Raw genomic sequence first — 19,475 nt, 5'->3', positions numbered from 1 at the left:
CATGCAGAAACATTTATAGGCATTTGTTTCGTCCGTTCATATTTGTATATGCAGTACTAAAATCATGAACAGATATTTGAGACAAAAGCTTTACTGTTAAAGTTATGCAACATCCTGGATGTGATATTACAATGAATATGCATTTCCCTGACCAGGTCTGGACTAGTCTGAACAGACAAGAAAGAGACAGTGTGATATTGCTGTAAGCACAAGGTTTTTAGTTTAGTTTCCACCTCAGTCAGTTGCAATCGTTTTTTTGGTCAGCCCAACAAGCTTCCACCAGGGTCACTTCCTAATAACTAAGTACACCGGAGCTCTGTTCTCAATATTTAGTCATACAAAGTCAGCTTTAATGAATTTCCTTTCTTTTTTAGATTAAACCCAAAGACAAATTTCAATATACCTTTAATTTCAAACCAGAAAATAGCAAAAAGATTGGGTACTTTCTCTTATTGCAGACCACAAAACAGCAGTGCTTTTTTAAACTCAGTAGAGGAGATGTTTCGTACACAGGAAACTGCAGCTAGAGAGTTCAAGGCATCGTTAAACCCATGCACTAGTACAAGCCACCTTTTCTCTAACCTCTCACCCTATCAAAACCAAGCGTACACATACAGTGGGGCACCACAGAGAAAACGTTTAACCAGGCTCTTTTAAATGAAGCCCTGCCTTTAAATAGCAGTGAGAAAAAGAGAAGTGTGAAAAGAGCAGAGCGATGTTGAACGCAGAGCTGCAGAGGGGACCGTTGGTAAGGCTGAGAGGGTTCCTGTGGGGCTGTACGGCACCGACCGCATTAAGACAGACTCTTCACAGCTGGGCTCAGGGACAGCTCTGGAGGAGGAGTACTGGGACGAAGAGACTGAGATAGGAGTGGGAAACCGAGAAGACTAGCACAGTGAGGCTTTAAGGGAAGTTGGAAGAGGGAAGGCAAACATTTTTTGGCTGGTAAGTAATGGACAGTCATATATATCAAGCTGTATGATTGTTTTTGTTGACATGACAGCTGCAGAAGATTAATTGCTGGTTGACACTTTCCTGAGTGAGAGCTTTGGTTAGACACGATTGATGGAACTGAGGTTTACTTCACAGACAGACAGACAGACAGACAGACAGACAGACAGACAGACAGACAGACAGACAGATAGATAGATAGATAGATAGATAGATAGATAGATAGATAGATAGATAGATAGATAGATAGATAAGATAGACAGACAGACAGACAGATAGATAGATAGATAACACTAACAGACAGACAGACAGACAGACAGATAGATAGATAGATGAAAGACAGACAGACAGATAGACAGATAGATAGATAGATAGATAGATAGATAGATAGATAGATGAAAGACAGACAGACAGATAGACAGATAGATAGATAGATAGATAGATAGATAGATAGATAGATAGATAGATAGATAGATAGATAGATAGATAGATAGATAGATAGATAGATAGATAGATAGATAGATAGATAGATAGATAGTTTGATGTCTTCTAATAGACTGTTGTATACTTTAGACTTGGATTTGGCTGGTAGCTTATGAAAGCCTCAGATAGACGTGAGAGGCAATGTGGTCCAGCCATGGAAACAGGGCTCTACTGGTGGTTGCCAGGAGACAGGCAGAAGGGGGGGATACTGCCTCTTAAGTGATAAACAGGCTGAGAGGAGCCATCTTTGCCTTGTGTGCCATACGCAAAGGATAGGGCTTGATATGGAAGATTTAAAAGGCAAAATATGAAATAGTCAGATTCTAATTTGTATTCTTATTTCAAACAATGTCCATTTGCACATTTGTGTCTCTTGGGAAATCATTTTTTTGTGCTGTTACCAATGCCATGATAATCCAGCTATTTTATTACTTGAATGTTTCTAGATAGCATTGTGTCCAGAATTATTCCTCATGCAAGCTATTACCAAGAGAAGCTGCAACATTTGGTGTCCATTACCAACTGCAATTGATATTTAGCATATGCAAATTGAACAAACTGAACAAACAGAACAGTTATGTTGATAGTACATAATGTTCTATGTTGAACTTAATGTTCTAACCAAAAGCAATGTAATAACGCAATAAGCACCAAAAGCATGTTTTTGTCCAAAACCAGCAGTGAGTGCGACAAGCAACAAGACGTTTTGTCAATTTCTATTTATGTCACGCTGGGTAGCCCAACCCACAGTGAAATCTCATTGGGCCAAAATCCTGCTCAACATAACAGATTTTTTATTATTGCATCATGTCACATAGCAATTTCGCTTTCAGTATGGATCAAATTCACTAGAAACTATTAGTCACAGCTGCTTACACAGCGTTGGTTTGAGTTCTGTTCATTCAATATATAGTTACATCACAAGTCACACAATAGCAAATCACCACCAAAAGGCGTTTGTATCTGCCTGTGTGATGTCATGATTAGTTATTTCTGCTCATTTTCCTGCAACATGCAAATGCTGCATTGCATATTGTAATCAATATTACGACAGAAAAAAGACTAACACTATATTAACATTGTTGTGTTGGTAATTTTATTGTTTTGTTACTGCTATTTTGAAAAGGACATCTGTTGAACTGTTGTGCAATGACAATGTGTGGAGAACGGAAGTGAAGTGAAAAGGATGAAGTTCGCTGTCTTGTGTGCTTCATTTCTTAATAACTCCTGACAGACACCACAGATCGGCGACAAGGCTTAGGCTTTTTTCCCAGGTATTGTTGGTCACGAAGATGGTTGTTGCTAACGTGCCTTTCCCGAGTTTATTCCTGCCTTACCCCAGTGAGCCTGCTACGCCATGCAGCACATGGCTTCGGATTTTTATCTATGGGTTATTGATGATACAGGGTATGCCTGGCCAGACAAAAGACGAAGAGCTGTACTGCTTCAATGCCTCGGTACTAGAGGGACAATGGATTTTCGACTCTTTGCCTAACACATGTAGCCTATGTTATATGGATGCATTGAAAGCCTATTTCGTGACTTTGTTACTTCCGTAAATGCTGTCAGGCGGTGCGACATTACACTGTTGCTTTGCGAGAGCTTGTTGTTTCATGTGAGTTCGGTGCCAGTACTGAAGGAATGATACGCGCACAGTTAGTAGAGAATGTGCTTAGCCCACGAATACGTGAGAGACTTTTACTAGAAACTGATCTTACACTGGACAGAGCTGTTATAGCAAGCCAGTTTGAATTTGCTGACGATCAGGCTAAATCCTTGGTGGATTTGGTGGTTGACAGTGGATCTTCTGTATCTATCCTGCCCTACAGCACTTACATACCATTTCAGTAACTCTCGCAACCCAGTCAGATTTGTGACGCATTCAAAAGCCCAAATTCCAGGGATCACTGTAGGTGTTTGTCAGCGAATGTCTCCGTACATGACCACCAAGTTCCTTATACGTTTTTCATTGTGGACAAAGGGACACCACTCATGGGGAGAGACCTAATGTCTGCATTGCATGTGAGGATTGAAAACAATCAAGTCCTGCATCTTAACGCCCTTCCTGTGATTGGTTCTCCCGTGCCAGTCTTTCAGTGCACTGTTGATGAGTCACCTGAGTTTGGATGTGCTAAAAACTTTATACACTTCATACAGATGGATGAAACCGTCACACCTGTGCACCAAAATCTAACCGTCTACTACTCTCGGTGTGCCCGCCATTTCACTCTATAGTCTACACTAATGCTAAGTGGGGTGCTCGTCCTCATTGTTTCCAGGATGAGGATAAAGTGAGGGTACGGAATCCCTTGCATTTCTTAAGGAAAAGTTTACTGATTCTTTCATGGTTGCCAAAAGACTTAGTGATGGAAAGACATGGAATGCTTCCCATCTCACTGCATTTCCATACACACCAACAACTGTAAATGACTACAGATTATCTCATCATAATTTCTTGTGGTTTGAGGTGTGTTAAAAGTGACGAATCTGCTCGGAAGAACGACGGGGCTGCACAGATCTCAGATCGGAAATATCCAACATGTTGAATATTTATGATCATAAATCCTGTTGTGTGGGGGGAAGAGGACAAACGTGCATGCACTCTGTAGATTGTCACGTGGAACAAAACTATACCAAATCAGAAAGCAAGCCGATGGAAGTTTAACACGATTTCATCCAAACCTTTATATTTTTTTAGACGTGAATTTTCTGTAAAAAGCCGTCAAAACACTATTATCACCATTTCTTCTTGCCCGTCGTCCGCTATGTTTGTTTTCTCTAAAGTCACATTTGACCACGAGAGATTTTGCGAGATTTCCTGTTCACAGTTGGGAATCTGGCTGTTTGTGGATGGAATCTGTTGGTATCCGGTGTGCTGTCTTTGTCATATCGCGGCACTCCACACATTATAGGACTAAAATGGTTAAATCTATGACCCTATCATGTTTGTGGTCTCTCACATTTTGAAAATCGAATAATATTTTTAAAAATCTAATAAGATTTTAAAAAATCTTTTAATGTGGGCCAGCTTTTAGATCTGATGTGCTGTTCTAGATCTGTACAGATGTGTTTGCATTGTGGGTGCAAATCCGATGTTCTATTCTGTTATTAAAAAAAAAGGGAAAATGGTTCGTAAGTCAATTGTTATTGTGACTGCTATTTTGAATAGGAAGTCTGGACTGTAGAACTGTTGTGTAATGATGTAATGTGAGGAGAAAAAAAGTTAAATCCCTCAGTGTTTTGTCAAAAAGTTTATTTTGCTGATGCTGACACAAACTTTCTTTTCATTACTATATTCCACATGAGAAAACTAGCATAATGTCTTCTTTTCCAGCATTTCACAATACACATTCTGGCCTCTTACTACAGCAAATGAACTCATCCAGTGCTTTGAAAACACACACTTACAGTCTAGGATTCTTGCTAATGAATTTCATCTAGGTTGTATTTCTTTGTACTGTATGTATTTGTCTTCCTTGCCCAGGTTTGCCGGCCATGGGGAACCTCATTAAAGTCCTTGGCAAGGATTTAGAGAACTGTCCTCATTTTTTCCTGGATTTTGAAAGTAAGTGCTTCGCTGGTGTACAGTGTGTGTACGTGTGCTCAGATGTATATGTGTGTGATTGGAGATGGAGGTATCAGGGTTGGAGCAGATATAAATGCATCCTCTATGTAGATTAAGACAGACTTTTGTATTTGGAAACCATTTACTTTTGCTCTCTTAATGTGGAAGCCAACCAAAAGTTCATTCATTTCCCTTCATGTAAGGGAAGGGAGCAGAAAGAAAGAGTTTCAATGTGATCCAAGTGACCATATGAACATCACCCGAGAATCTCTTGTGTCCGAGCGACATCGAAAGTCCATCCCAAACCCTATACGCCCGACCCCCTTATCCCCAGACACCACGCACATTCACACGAACACACACCCAACACCAGAGACACGTCTGCCACACCTCCCATGACCCACACGCTTCTCCCTTCTCTCTGTTCCAGGGGGATCATGGGAAATCTCCTGAAACTGCTGGCTTGCACCGAACTTGAGCATGGCCCAATAGTTTTCCTTGACTTTGAACGTGAGACCATCAGCATTTTATGTTTTGAGTTTGCTTTTCTTTCCCTTCTCATCACGGTTCCTCCTCATTCGCTGTCCTCTACATTTTCACTTCCTTTTCTACGCCATCCCTCTGTTTGTGCATCAATGCTTGGCATTCAAGGGTTTTTCGGTGACCTCAATTTGTGACGTGCCTTTTTTTTTTGCGCTTATCTCCAGGTCGACTCCGATCCGCTGAATTAAAGGTCGTCGTACGAATGCCACGCTTTTTTTTAGCAGTTAGAGTGGGATGGAAATAATCACATAACACTTAACTCATCTCCTCTTTTTTTCGCACAAAACTTTGCAGACTTGTAAAGTGTGTTGGCACCATAATCTGTTCCAGTATGTCCTTTTACATCTGGATGTGTGTGTGTGTGACTGCATTATTAATCAGTTTGAGGATTTAAGGAAGTGGGAATAGAAGCTGCCTTTTGAAAGGGGAGCCTCAATTTCCTTGTTCTCTGATGTTGTTCCCTTTTAACCCTTACCTCTCTCTCCTGAGTAATCCTTCCTTTTATGACACCTCTAACAGCTACATGCCTAACATCTCCTATTTTTATGGAGGAAATAAAACACCTGTCCTTCAAGTGTGAGAACGCGGAAGACTTAGAGCGGTTGTTGTCCAGTCTATACCATGAAATGTAGGCTCTCCTTCCTCAAAAATATTTAAATTGGGAGATGTTCTTAAAGTGACGCAAGCCATACAGTTTAATGCCTTTGCTTGTAATTCATTATAGGGTCAATGACACATGTTCATTTTCTTCCCAATGTATTGATTAATTGACTTAAATACTCTTCTTTGATGGATATTTGTTACATTTCTACATTAAAATTATTTTTGATATTTATTTTGTGTTTTTAAAGTAAAAAATGTATCTGGTGTAAATGATCTAAGATCATAATAAGAAACATTTCTAAATAACAATAATTTGGCATAATCTTTAATAATTTCTTAAAAAGCAGTAAAGCCATTTTAATTAAACATATTTTGTTATTAATAAAGTATAATTAGCATAATTAAATATGATTAAATGTTATAATTGGGGTAAACAACATGCAGGAAGCCATATTGTTTTCATGAAACAAGAAAAAACGAATTATCAATCAACGACCCCTGTATACTTTCATAACTTTGGAGTAAGTTTCTTAAAAATATTAGATGTTTTGACGTTTTAAAGACATAGCAAGGTTGGTTCAGGTCAAGTGTGCCGCACACGTCCTGCAAAGTGCAGGCAAAACATTCCGATCGCCAAAAGTCAAACTGAAAACATATAATCAATAAGAACACAAATATTACATTTCATGGCACATGCGTTTTAAACGAAATCTTGACAATTGTTACTCGTCATTGACCCTATAGCAGAATCCATGAAATATAAAGAAGTAATATCAAAACGTTACACAAGCAAAACATTTGGACAACAGCCGCTCTCCTGATCTTGACTTTTTGAATTTTGTGACGGTAAAACAATGATCACCTCTGTTACACTGCACTGGTTCACATTTCCTTAGCTCTAAAATGGGGTTACCGTGCCACTTATGGCATTCATAAAATGATTATATCTCAAATTCAAGACACAAAACAAGGCTTTTGTGGAAATAGGCTTTGAGCTCAAGATCAGATCAGTTTTACTGAATTGCAGATACAAGCGATGAACCAAAAGGTCTACCGGTAAATGGTGCACCGCACAATAAAAGTGTGCAAAGGGGAAAGCAAACGCTACAGTACGACTGTAGCACTGATGTTAGTCTTCACACACTCTGTTCTTTGAAGATCACAGGCTGAGCAAGCAGACCCGGAGGTGACATGATTGGGAGGAGTCACTGGCAATTACACTGAAGTGTGTGTGTGCATGTGTGTTTGCTCAGCTGATAGCACAAACATCTATATACATTACAGCCCCTCCGTGTGGATGCGGTATAAGGGAGTGCACTTGTAAATTAGGCAGAGAGACCCCTGCTTCACAAGGATCATTTATCGTACAGAGGCTGGGGAGACTAAGAAATCTGATCTAGGGATAGACTTTTAATGACAGCACTACCCAAGATGCCATTTGCTGCCGTTTTTACACTGCTTACACTCTTAAAAATAAAGTTCTTTATTGGCGTCTATGCTTCCATTTAGTACCTTCAATATCCATAGAAACTTTCCCATGCACTAAAGGTTTGATAAAGTGGAAAATGGTTATTTAGATTATTAAAATGGTTATTTTAAGAATTGTACACTGAAAGGCTCATTGGGGAAACAAAAATGGTTCTTCTATGGCATCGCTGTGAAAACCCCCGTTTTGAAAGCTTTATTTTTAAGAGTGTGTCCTCTCCGAGCTAAATGGAGAGGTCCACCACCGAAGTTGACGTCCACCAGGGGGCGATATTCCGTAGGGTATTCGTTTGCCTTTGCTTTCCTGCCTCCTATCGTCGGCTTATTAATCAAATGTCTGTGACGCTCGCTGTGTTGGAAGCTGACACGACTCTTTAAACCCATCGTAGCCTCGCCAGCAACTCCGCATGGAGCCGCTTCACTGGCCGTGGCCTTTCGTCGACACTTCCCACTAGAGCTGTTGATATCAAGCCCAGCAAATCCTAACATACACCGACACAACCTAAATCCTCCTCACGTACTTCTGACTCACAATTACACCATCATCATTACCAGATTAATCCACATGGATTTATGGTTCCTATCTTTCAAAGCCCGTTGGAAACAGCTTCCCCCTCCGGGTGCCAAAGAAAGATGATAACTCAATGGTAGCGCCATATTAACTCACACCATGAAGCTTTATTTCAATTAATTTTCCAGTTTTTAGATGTAACTTGACTTGACTGGTTGAACACAGTCTAGTTGATTCAAAACATAACTTTTACCCAATAGGACAATAGTATGACAGTGTGACAGAGGTGATATATCTAACTCAGGAATTGAAAAAGGTGTATCGTTTTGGCATTTGACTATCACATTTTGACTGACTCAATGTGATTTCTGCCCACAGATGCTCAGCCCACAGAGGCCGAGACAGCCGTGTATAACCAGGTTAGTGCTGTGCTGGAAGAGGCCCATGGGATACTGGCAGAATTACAGTCTTACAATGGAGCAGGACAAGAAATAAGAGAGGTAGGGCTATGACTCTAAATTTTTACCTTTTCTGAAGAAAATGTGTGGTGTTTACCTGTGCAAAACTAGGGTGCTAGGGTGTTCTGAGTCAGTGGTTGCTTACTCATTCAAGTTCAAAAAAGCCCATCTTATTCTGGAATCAAGTATGAATTTTATTTCATCACCCTCCAGGTTATTATTGTAAGCATACATCTTCGCAACAATATGCGTGATTTGAATTATTGTCATGCATGTCCAGTACAATTGTTTGATTTTTTTTTTAAACTTGAAAATCTTTTGCAAATCAGTTATGGAAATTTGATAAATGTATCTATTTAATTTATTACATAATCTATACACTACCGTTGAAAACTTTGGTGGCAGTACATTTTTTATTGTTTTTGAAAGAAGTCTCTTATGCTAGTCAAGGCTATATTTATATCAAAATATATTTTTAAATACTATAACAATTTCAAATAACTGTCTTCCATTTTAATATATTATAAAATGTAATTTACTCCTATGATGGCAAAACTGAATTTTCAGCAGCCATTACTCCAGTTATCAGTGTAACATGATCCTTCAGAAATCATGATTTGCTGCTCCAGAATAATTTCTTATTATTATCAATGTTGCTTAATGTGGCTTAATATGTTTGTGGAAACCATGACCTTTTATTTGAACTAGAAATAGTTTGTGACAAAAGTTTTACTCTCACTTTTGATCATTTAATGCATATTTGCTGAATAAAGTATACATTTCGGCAACACATTAATTTAAGGGGATATAGTTTCAAGTTACTACATGTACTTACAACAATAATAACAACAGTAAATTATGCATAAATACAAACCAAACCCTAACTCTATAGTACGTACATGTAATTAATTATCTGAATAAGTATAACCTAATTTTTTTTTTTACTTTTCAATTTAGTGACATTAGTGGTGTTGCTTTATTAGAAAAAAAACTGGTAAGAATTATTCATCCCCAGCCTATTATAAAGCACATAGGCATTATAAGGCATTTTAAGGCATTAGTTTAAGCAGGTTGTTGGTTTAAATCATTCTGGTTCATAAACAGCAGATGTGCAGGAGTTATTCAGCTGTGAATGTTTCACATTGCTGAAGAAGCCCTACAGCATACAGTGTAAATTCATTTAAAAGTGTACAAATGACCTTGAGTTTAGTCAATGTAAATGAATAATTTTGTTTGACTTTCGGTCTCAAGTGTTCCTGCTCGTCCTTCTCTCCAGGCGATTCAGAACCCCAATGACCTCCAGTTGCAGGAGAAAGCCTGGAATGCAGTCTGCCCTCTTGTGGCCAAGCTCAAGAGATTCTATGAATTTTCTCTCAGGCTAGGTAAGTGGGTGGCCATTTTTCTTTTCTTCCCAATTGTCTTTTTTTATAGTCATACGGGCCTTGCATGCACGAGTCAACCAACGGGCTGACCGTGCGTACAACGAGTGGTGCAAGCATCCGTTTCTGTCCTCCTCTGCAGCTGACCTCGTGAAGAGTTGGCATGGCAACCGTGGCAGCAGAACCTAGAGGAGGCTGACAATTCAGTAAACTCAGTTTGCAATAGTCGATCGCCTGCCTGTTTTTTCACAGCAGTGCTGACTAGTGAGAAACGCAGATCTTTGGCCAGACAGATAACATGCAGATAAGCTTTCCCTGCCGAACTATGGCATCGCAGTGACTCATGAGAAAAAGAGGCTCCACCCTATTCAACACATCCTGCCATCCGCAATATCTGGTCCCCGGCTAATAGAGTCAGGTTTCTCGGTAGGTCTCCAGATAAAACATATCAGCTCCTTATTTATAGTAGGGCTGCTGCATATTTGATGAGAGGAAAGGATAGCTCCTCTGGAGACATGCTTAGGCATACTAATGACATTCAGAGATGGCTTAGCTCTGATGGTGTAGCTGTACGTCTTTTAGTCACCAAACAGGAAACAGAGCTAAGAGCTTTACACCGGTAAGACGTACAGCACAGACATACAGCATAAATTCACTCTCATTAGATAAAATACTAAATATTGATACTGCAATAACACTGCTTATGACTTGTCTCTCTGGAATATTTGATTCTGATAGATCAATAATGCCACTGAGTGGTCATATATATTACCAGTCAAAAGTTTAGTGCTACTAAGATAAAAAAAAAAAAAAGAAGATCACTTATAATTTTCCACAAAAAAAAAACAAGTCCAAACATTCCTTTTGCTATAATTCAGTGAGATTTTTGTATGCACAAGGAGTCTGACAACAGCCGGTGTGCTCCACATGAAGATCTGATCTCACCATCATTGAGTCCCTCTGGGATTACAAGAAGAAACAGAAAGAAACTAAATGCTTGAAGAAACCTACTTGCAAAGCTACAGTACTGTGAAAAGATTTAGGCACGTGTGTAAAAATGCTGTAAAGTGTCGATGCTTTAAAAAATAATGTCATATATAGATTCTGTTTATCAAATGACTTCTATTAACTATATCAAATCAATGTTTGGTGTGACCACCCTTAGCGTTTGTCCTACACTCTAAAAAATGATGGGTTGTTTTAACCCAATTTTGGGTCAAATATGGACAAACCCAGCCATTGGGTTAAATTTTTAAATTGCATTTTTGGCCCAAAATTGAGTTAAAACTACCCAGCATTTTTTAGAGTATGTACACTTGCACATTTTTTTTCCAGGTAGCTTTTCTTCTGAATTTAGTCTGTGTCCGTTTTTTCTGTTTCTACATACCAGCTGTTATCAGACTCCGTGTGCATACAAAATGTCACTGGATTATTACAATAATGGCAAAAATAATGTTTGGAAATGTAAACTGATATTTCCTACTGACACACTAAAGCAAAATATATAAATAACTGGCTTAAAACCATTTGTTTGTGATAAAACGAATGTGTCTAAGACTTTTGCATATATACATACATACTGTCACGACTAGGCAGATGAAGCAAGCAGACGAACGTGGATAGGAGTGTAAACGAGGTTTATTCCAATTGCAGGTGAACAGAGTGTAACAGCGTGCAACATAACACACAAACAATACCGGACACTGAACTGATAACAGACAGGAACTTAAATACACTGTGATGATGAACACAAATGACAGGCAGCTGTGAGGAAGTGATCAGTGTCCATGGTAACAGATAGGTGGCGGGAAACAGACAAGGAAACACAGGTGAAGACAGGTGACACAGATGATGAGGACGATGAACAGGTGGATGATTGAGGGAGTGAGTTCAGGTGTGAAGACACAAGGGATTCTGGGAAGTGTAGTGCAGACTAAGATAGACAGGTGCAGACGAAGACTGTGACACATACATACATACATACACATTTACAAACTTTTATGTTAGATGCGATTAATCACGATTAATCGATTTGACAGCACTAATTTAAACTCAAATTCATCAATATTTCGCATCCATGCATGATACATTTGTCATGTCAGTCACTCATTTGATAATTTATTAATACATTAGAGGTTTTAAAATGAACTTGAGTTTTAAAAGCAACCAGCATTTGTGATTATGATCATATACTGCAGTTTGGAGTCATTGATGCTTGCATCAGCTGCGGATTCCAACGGTCTTCAGTATCTAGGCAACACTGATGGGATTACAGGTTCTTGTGATAAACTGCAGCAATTACAAAAATACAAAAGAGAGGCGTTAGAGGTAACAATGATAACTGTTGTGCTTGTGCTGGTAACCATGGAGATGAAATACATTGCAGTGCTGCGCTATTGGAACATTATGCTGCGTGGATTACAAATTCGATTAAAGGTTAGAGGTGTGGGAGAGAGTGAACAGATGATAAAAAGCTTAGGAAAACTTGAGGGACGACAACAGTATTGAATGTGAATTAGTTTGAAAAAACGAATTGCTACAAAAAAATGACTGTAAAAATCTGTAATCAATATCTCTTTGCAGAGAACGCCCTGCGCAGTCTTTTGGAGGCCCTAACTAGCCCACCCTACGCTCCCATGCAGCATCTGGAGAGAGAGCAGGCCCTCGCCAAACAGTTCGCAGAGATCCTGCACTTCACTCTCAGCTTTGATGAGCTTAAAGTGAGTGTTTCTCACGCATTACTCACTTTGATTTCATGTGGCATGAGTTCTGCTTAAATATTTAGCCCTGCACTCAGTCAAGCCTCTTCACACTGATGTTCTCTGAGAGTCACGGCAAGCAAAATGTCTAAATGACAACACTATTAGCTGGTCTGTCTCTAAAATGCACCCTTGAGAATGGACATTTAAGAAATCATTCTCCACAACTGGATGCATTGTTTTCTGTAACCTCTTGAAGTTGGAAGTATCCACTTATTGAACCAATAGGCTCAGTACATCAGTGAATTTGGCTGGAAAGTAAATTGTAGGGCTTTTCAATCTGCGCTTAAACCCGGGTTATCATCGTTCTAAACCACGCATAAAGGAACATTTTACAGTAGCGGGTTAGCACTGCTTTTTACCTGGGGTTATAAAACACTGCTCTGGAGTCGCCAAACCCGCATTGCGGTGCCAAACGTGTAGTGTGGAACGAATACGGTGTTAGATGCTTACAACCGAAAACTAATTGCATGACTTATATTTACGTCAAAACCCATTGGAAAATCTTAAGTGAACCACTGTTGAATTAGTCTTCTGCACCACAAATTATTGCAAATATGCAGATAAGAACGTTAACCCAAGGGTTTAGGAATATAATGCTATAATATTAGCTAAATAACCAGGATTATTTGTTAACCCATAAAGTATGAGCAGTGTGAAACGTGAAGCATGATAACTCAGGACTCCGCTTACCCAGGGTTTAGAATGACCCAGGGTTAACTATTTCAAGTGTGAAAAGCCCTTTATCTGATAAATAATATGCACTGAAGACTGCTTTGATCTAAATCCTGTCTTTACTACTAGATGACAAATCCAGCCATACAGAATGACTTCAGCTACTATAGGAGGACCATCAGCAGGAATCGTCTGAACAACCAGCAGGTAAGATCAACGATCTGCTGAAATCGACATTACTATAGAAGTGTTCACTCTGCCACTGTGTTAGACACGTTCCCGGGTCAACATATTTTGTTGATCCTGGAACAACATTCCTGTCCAAAATGTAGTCCTAATCATCACTACCCCTGAGCGTAAGCTATCCCTAAAATGAGAGGGAAATGATGGGTGTATAACACTGATGTAGAAGCACCTACTGTAACCTTTGGTTGTGAGCCTAAACTTGATATAAACTGTAAAGTTATCCCTCAAATCTGATTGGCTGAAAGGAATGTTGTTCCAGGATCAACAAAGATGTTGATCCAGGAAAATGTTGCACTTGGTGAAATCAGGTTCTGCAAAGGGGCATACCCGTTTTCAATGAAAACGACAAATCAAAATGAAAAATAGCGTAGAACACCAACTAGCAACCTACAGTTGAACAACCCCAAAAATAACCCTTTGAGAATTGTATAAATGTCTGACCAGAGATTGCATTTGCATGTGGAGGTTAGTGAATGTGTTACTTAAAAAAGAAGCTGAAACATCTGAAGTAACATTTTCCATTTGCATTACAGTTAGAAGCTGAGAATGAAGTAAATAATGAAATGGCCAATCGGATGTCGCTCTTCTACGCTGAAGCCACACCCATGCTCAAAACCCTGAGCAATGCCACGACTAAGTTTGTGTCGGAGGTAAGTAAAGTTTTCACGGAGGCTGTGTCTGAAATCACCCCCTTTACCCTTAAATAGGGCACTATTTGAGGGAACAGCCATTTGAAGTGGTGTCCGAAACCATGGTGGACATTGTAAAGAGCACTCATTCACTCTCACATTGCATCGCAATAACGTGTGTGTAACCGATGTACGCTCAATGGTTAGAGAATACACATAATGCACTGGGAGACGCCAGAAGATGGCACCCGCCTGAATCATCCAGCCATCCATTTTCCAAACCGATAGTCCAATGTGGGTGCAGTGTAATATCATAGGTAGAAATTCCTTTTTAATTGATTATTGTTTAATTAAGATTTATACATGCTAGTTTCCATGACCGAGTTCAAGATAGATCTTTTCATTACTACTGGAGTGGCCAGTTTGCTAAGCACAACTATGCAAAAGCGGCAGCCCTTCCGGCTTACTCAGTGTCCAACTTCACTCACTCGTTTTTAATCACTCCTACTAGTGGACTGTATTAGTGGAGTAATGTATGGAATAGTGAATGAGGGTATAAGGGAAGATTTCAAACACAGCCTAAATCTTCTGTAAATGTAGAAAACAGAAATGTTGTCGCCCTCTAGAGGCTCTAACTGGTCTTGATTCACATGCATGTTGCAGAATAAGACTTTGCCAATCGAGGACACCACAGATTGCCTGAGCACTATGGCCTGTGTGTGCCGTGTCATGCTGGAGACTCCGTAAGTTCATCAGTTTAAGTCTTCTCACTAAAAGAATGCAATTATTTGAGTTTTTAAATCATGTCAGTTATCCAGAATAGGTTAATTTTTGTTTAAAATGATCGCTATGTCCTGTCCCAAGGGAGTACCGGTGCCGTTTCACTAACACAGACACCATGCTGTTCTGCATGCGCGTGATGGTGGGCGTCATCATCCTTTATGACCACGTTCATCCAGTGGGTGCCTTTGCCAAGACCTCCAAGATTGACGTAATACCAATTTATTGATTTCAGATACAGTGAACCTTAAACATATATGAATGTCATTGCATTATACAGTATATTCAAATATCAAAGTAAAAGACTCTTTCCAAAAACAACAACATTACTGGTTAAAAAGTATGAAATTTTAGTAGATCACATTCACAGTTAATGTGAACTGTATCTTGAGGAGAACTGATAGTTTATTGCTATAGGCTATGGAAAAGCATAATTGGTTTGCAGATTGTATTTTGTTTGTCTAATGCAAGGAAACTCATTTAAGTGTGGCTAAAGTGTCTACAGGCAGATTCAACTGCTGCGTATTTTGAAAATATTATGTAATTGAACTGCTCTTGTACAGTAGTCCACCCAGTACTCTCTCATGTCATTTCAAACCTGTATTTTCTTCTTCTTCTGCTGAACATAAAAGATGATGTTAGGCAGAATATTCACTCTTTTTCATAGAATGAAAGTGAACGGGGACTGCTAAAAACCGGTTCAAATTGTGCACAATTTTGTTGGAGCAGTGCCATAGCGTATCTTAGCTTTGTGTGATATAGTAAAAATGACATTATTTACTGAAAATATTAACCCTCTGCAGCAGGCCTGAAATATCACATGGATCAACTACACATCTTTGCATGCCTCATTTAAATATACACTACCCTTCAACATTTTAGAAAAATTAAGATTTTTAAAAGGAGTCATTTATGCTCACCAAGGCTGCATTTATTTGACCAAAGACACAAGTACAAATGTGAAAAATAATAGTTTTCCATTTTAATACATTTTGAAATGTAATTTATTCTTATGATGGCAATGCTGAATTATTAGAAAAACAACTTGCAGCGAGAAATAAAGACTTCTTTCAAAAACATTCAAAAATATACATTTAAGGTCCTTATTTGGCATTTTTGGAGCTTGACGTCATCAGTCCCGCCTTTCAGTTTATGGAAATGAGCAAGCTGGATGATTCTAATATCTCCACATATTGTGGTGCACCTTAACATATCTGGAACAGCACTATAGGGGTTTGTGATTGGGGGGCTGGGTCCATGATCACAGTCAGTGGTGAGGGACAAAAATGGGTGACCTTTCTTTTAACGCTGTATTTTCACATGCATGTGTGTGTGTGTGTGTGTTTTGCAGATGAAGGGCTGCATCAAGGTGTTGAAAGAGCAGCCTTCAAACAGCGTGGAGGGACTGTTGAATGCACTGAGGTGAGTGTGGAGTAAACCACTTCACACACGTGGTTTTCTGAACTGTAAAGAATGTGCATCACACATATGACCTGAGAATGTGCTTTCTTTCATCCAGGTATACAACAAGACATTTAAATGATGACAGCACCTCTAAACAAATCAGGGCCCTGCTTCAATGAGAGCAGGAGGAGAGGGAGGAACCGCGGAGAAAGAGACTGTCAGAGAACAAGCGACGGTGGCTGGCAATCCTCTGAAACCTGTTTGTTTACAAGAGCAACTTGATCTCAAGTGAAATAAGATATTCTAGAAAAGAAAGAGGAATACGAAAATAAATATATATATATAGAGAGAGTTGATGGTTCATCACCGTGTGTCATTTTATAAAAGCAGGAAAAATAGAGATATATATGTATATTAAAAGTCATTACTTAAACGAAACTACCCGGTGTGGATATAAAGGTCTTTCAAAAACATATTAAATATTTAAGAACTGAATTAATAAAGCGGTAGTTAAAACCACCAACAAAACTCGTTCATATTCCAAGTTACGTCCGAGAGTATTTTTGCACACTTGAAAAGGAATCCCACCTCACAGGAAAGACTTTAACATGGCTTGAAACTGTATAGCTCAGATCCTTTTTCATGCGTTTAGATTTGATTTGATTTGATGTGCAATGCCTTTGCCTCGTTATCCTCGTTATCCTATGCTTCATCCAATGCATTCTGGGAATTGTGGGTTTCCCGGTTAAAACCGCAGTCCTTGGCATTTCATCTTCGGCACAAAGTCTGTTAAAAGCATAAATGTAAAGATCACATACTTGAGACACATCTCTGCTGACATCGCCAGAAATCAAACTATAATCCTCTAGCTGTATATACTCGGAAAGCACAGGATAGTTTTGTAAAGAAATGAAGCGTTTTGTTAGACTTCTTCACTAGTGCTGTACAGCAATACTCTACCACCAAGGTGACAACAGCAAACACGTTCATTTGAAATGAATTCATACCAATGTATGAGACGCCGGATAATGCTACCAGCTCATCTGTGGAGTTTAAAGGCCAGCTGTACATATCATTAGACGAACAATCCTTTAAAAAGCTTTTTTTGTTTTGTTTTTGCTCTTGTAAAGTTGACGTTAAAACGGAGCGAGTAAGCCATGAAACTGTAATTCAGACGCAAACACACATTCTGCCCTGTGCCATAGCTGCTTCCTGTACCACTGCGTCACGTTCAGTCCAGGCGGAATGACATATAACAAACATCATTAGTAGAAAGTTAACCAACAAAAACCAAAACACACCATTGTGGACAACACAGCGATGTGGATTTGCTTTCCTCTGTATCCAAAAGCAAATCATTGCCAAATGAGACTGCAACTTTGCCTTTTAGATAAATAGAAGTGATGCGCTGTGTGACGTTCGAGTGATTCGTTTTGTCATGAACACAATCTCCTGGAATGGGAAAACAAAACAAAAAACAGGCTTGAAGGTGCAAAACACTTGACTTGGTGTAAATAAGAGGATGTTTCTCGTTGAGGACTACACAAATGTTCCATCGAGATTCTTTGTTAGAATTGCAGAATAAATAAAAAAAAGACGTGGGTTGAAAAACAAAAATGAATCAAAAAGATTATACCGCGACAAACGCAGTGCTGTACTTTTGAGTGTCTCTCGCCATTAGTCGAACTTGATTTGATCTTCTAATATGTTTTCTATATGGGGTTCTGTTGAAAAACAAAAGCTCTGTATGAATATATAGATGGCATGCTGTAAAAGTTCAGACAAGACTGTAAATATGGTGTTTTTATTCATTTTTAATTGTTCGGTGAATCTGAATTGGGTATGTGTTGTCTCTAAGAAAACCATGCGTTTTGGCTTGGACCATCGGACTTGCCGTAGACATGTTCCAGATCTTCAACTTCATATCAGCGGGGGAATTCAAACAGGGCAGGGAGGGGGGTGGGGGGGACGGGCTGTCCATTTGCTTGTTATTTTGTACATTTTGTGCAAGAAATAAACTTGTCATTTACTACATTCAACATGGCATTTTGTCATTATCCTTTGATCTCTGACTTTTTTTTTCCCTCATAAAAGGTTATTCCATCTTCAGAATCAAATGAAGCAAGGAAGTGTATATCTAAAGTTGAATGATGTCAGATATATTATGATGCTTTGAATCACACTGACTCAAGTAAATAAGCGCCGTGTGTTGCTGTCCGTGGTGCTGTTTTCTGAACTCAATTAATGCCAATCACTGAAAAGGACATCAATTCATTATCTATACAGTTCAGATAATTAATATGGGCCAAAAATATTAATACAATGGGTGTCATATATTTTTAACCAAATGCAGGTGTATCAGAAAGTTGGATTATCTGCAGTACCTTACAATGGTCAGATACAGTAAATACATTTATAATGTTATTAAAGATTTCGATTTTTAAAAATATGTTCTTTCTTTTCATCAAAGAATCCTGAAAAAAAATGGATCACAGTTTCTAGAAAAAAACATTAAGCAGTACAGCTGTTTTCAACATTGATAATAATAAGAAAATAAATCTTGATCAAATTAGTAGATAAATGTGAAGGCTGGAGTAGATAAATAGTTTTTAAAACAATCTTAAACTTATTAACAGTAGTGTCTCCTGAAGTTTCAAAATGCATTCAAAATATATTTTCACTCAGAAAATCTGAGATTTAACAAGCAAAATATATTATGAAATATTTTAGGATCTGGATGCTGGCTAGCATGAACAAGTTGCACACTTGTGAAATTCAAATAAAAATGAGACATTAGGATATTATTTTAATTTAATAAAAGCAATATTAATTACCATGATTATGCTCAAAAGTTTACATACCCCTTGAAGAATCTACTGTCTTTTCCTTAAATTGCATGTTATTTCTTATTTAGCACTGCCCTAAAAAAGGTATTTCACATAACAGATGTTTAGCCCACAAGACGACATAACTTAATTTATTAAAATGACCCTGTTCAAAAGTT

The 19,475-nt window shown here is 38.7% G+C and overlaps 1 protein-coding gene across 6 annotated transcripts in view; it reads left to right on the top strand.

The window, feature by feature from the left end:
- Positions 1–18,530, top strand: part of fam49al (family with sequence similarity 49 member A, like) — a 41,236-nt gene extending 22,706 nt beyond the window's left edge. The window contains exons 1-12 of one of the 6 annotated variants that reach the window (XM_079589923.1): positions 715–945; positions 4,919–4,999; positions 5,430–5,509; positions 8,520–8,641; positions 9,876–9,981; positions 12,562–12,698; positions 13,542–13,619; positions 14,192–14,308; positions 14,951–15,030; positions 15,152–15,278; positions 16,419–16,489; positions 16,587–18,530. In XM_079589923.1, the coding sequence (XP_079446049.1) occupies positions 5,437–5,509; positions 8,520–8,641; positions 9,876–9,981; positions 12,562–12,698; positions 13,542–13,619; positions 14,192–14,308; positions 14,951–15,030; positions 15,152–15,278; positions 16,419–16,489; positions 16,587–16,650 (975 nt within the window). In that variant the 5' untranslated portion in view covers positions 715–945; positions 4,919–4,999; positions 5,430–5,436 and the 3' untranslated portion in view covers positions 16,651–18,530. Of the gene's footprint in view, positions 1–677; positions 946–4,918; positions 5,000–5,429; positions 5,510–8,519; positions 8,642–9,875; positions 9,982–12,561; positions 12,699–13,541; positions 13,620–14,191; positions 14,309–14,950; positions 15,031–15,151; positions 15,279–16,418; positions 16,490–16,586 lie in introns of those variants that run through there. The other 5 variants (XM_079589924.1, XM_079589928.1, XM_079589926.1 and 2 more) reach the window with 5 other exon arrangements.
- The last annotated feature ends 945 nt before the right edge of the window (positions 18,531–19,475 follow it).

Source organism: Phoxinus phoxinus (genome assembly GCF_949152265.1).
Source record: "Phoxinus phoxinus genome assembly, chromosome: 19".
NCBI lineage: Eukaryota > Metazoa > Chordata > Actinopteri > Cypriniformes > Leuciscidae > Phoxinus > Phoxinus phoxinus.
Note: the sequence above shows the minus strand (reverse complement) of the source record. Positions and strands in the feature narration are given on the sequence as shown.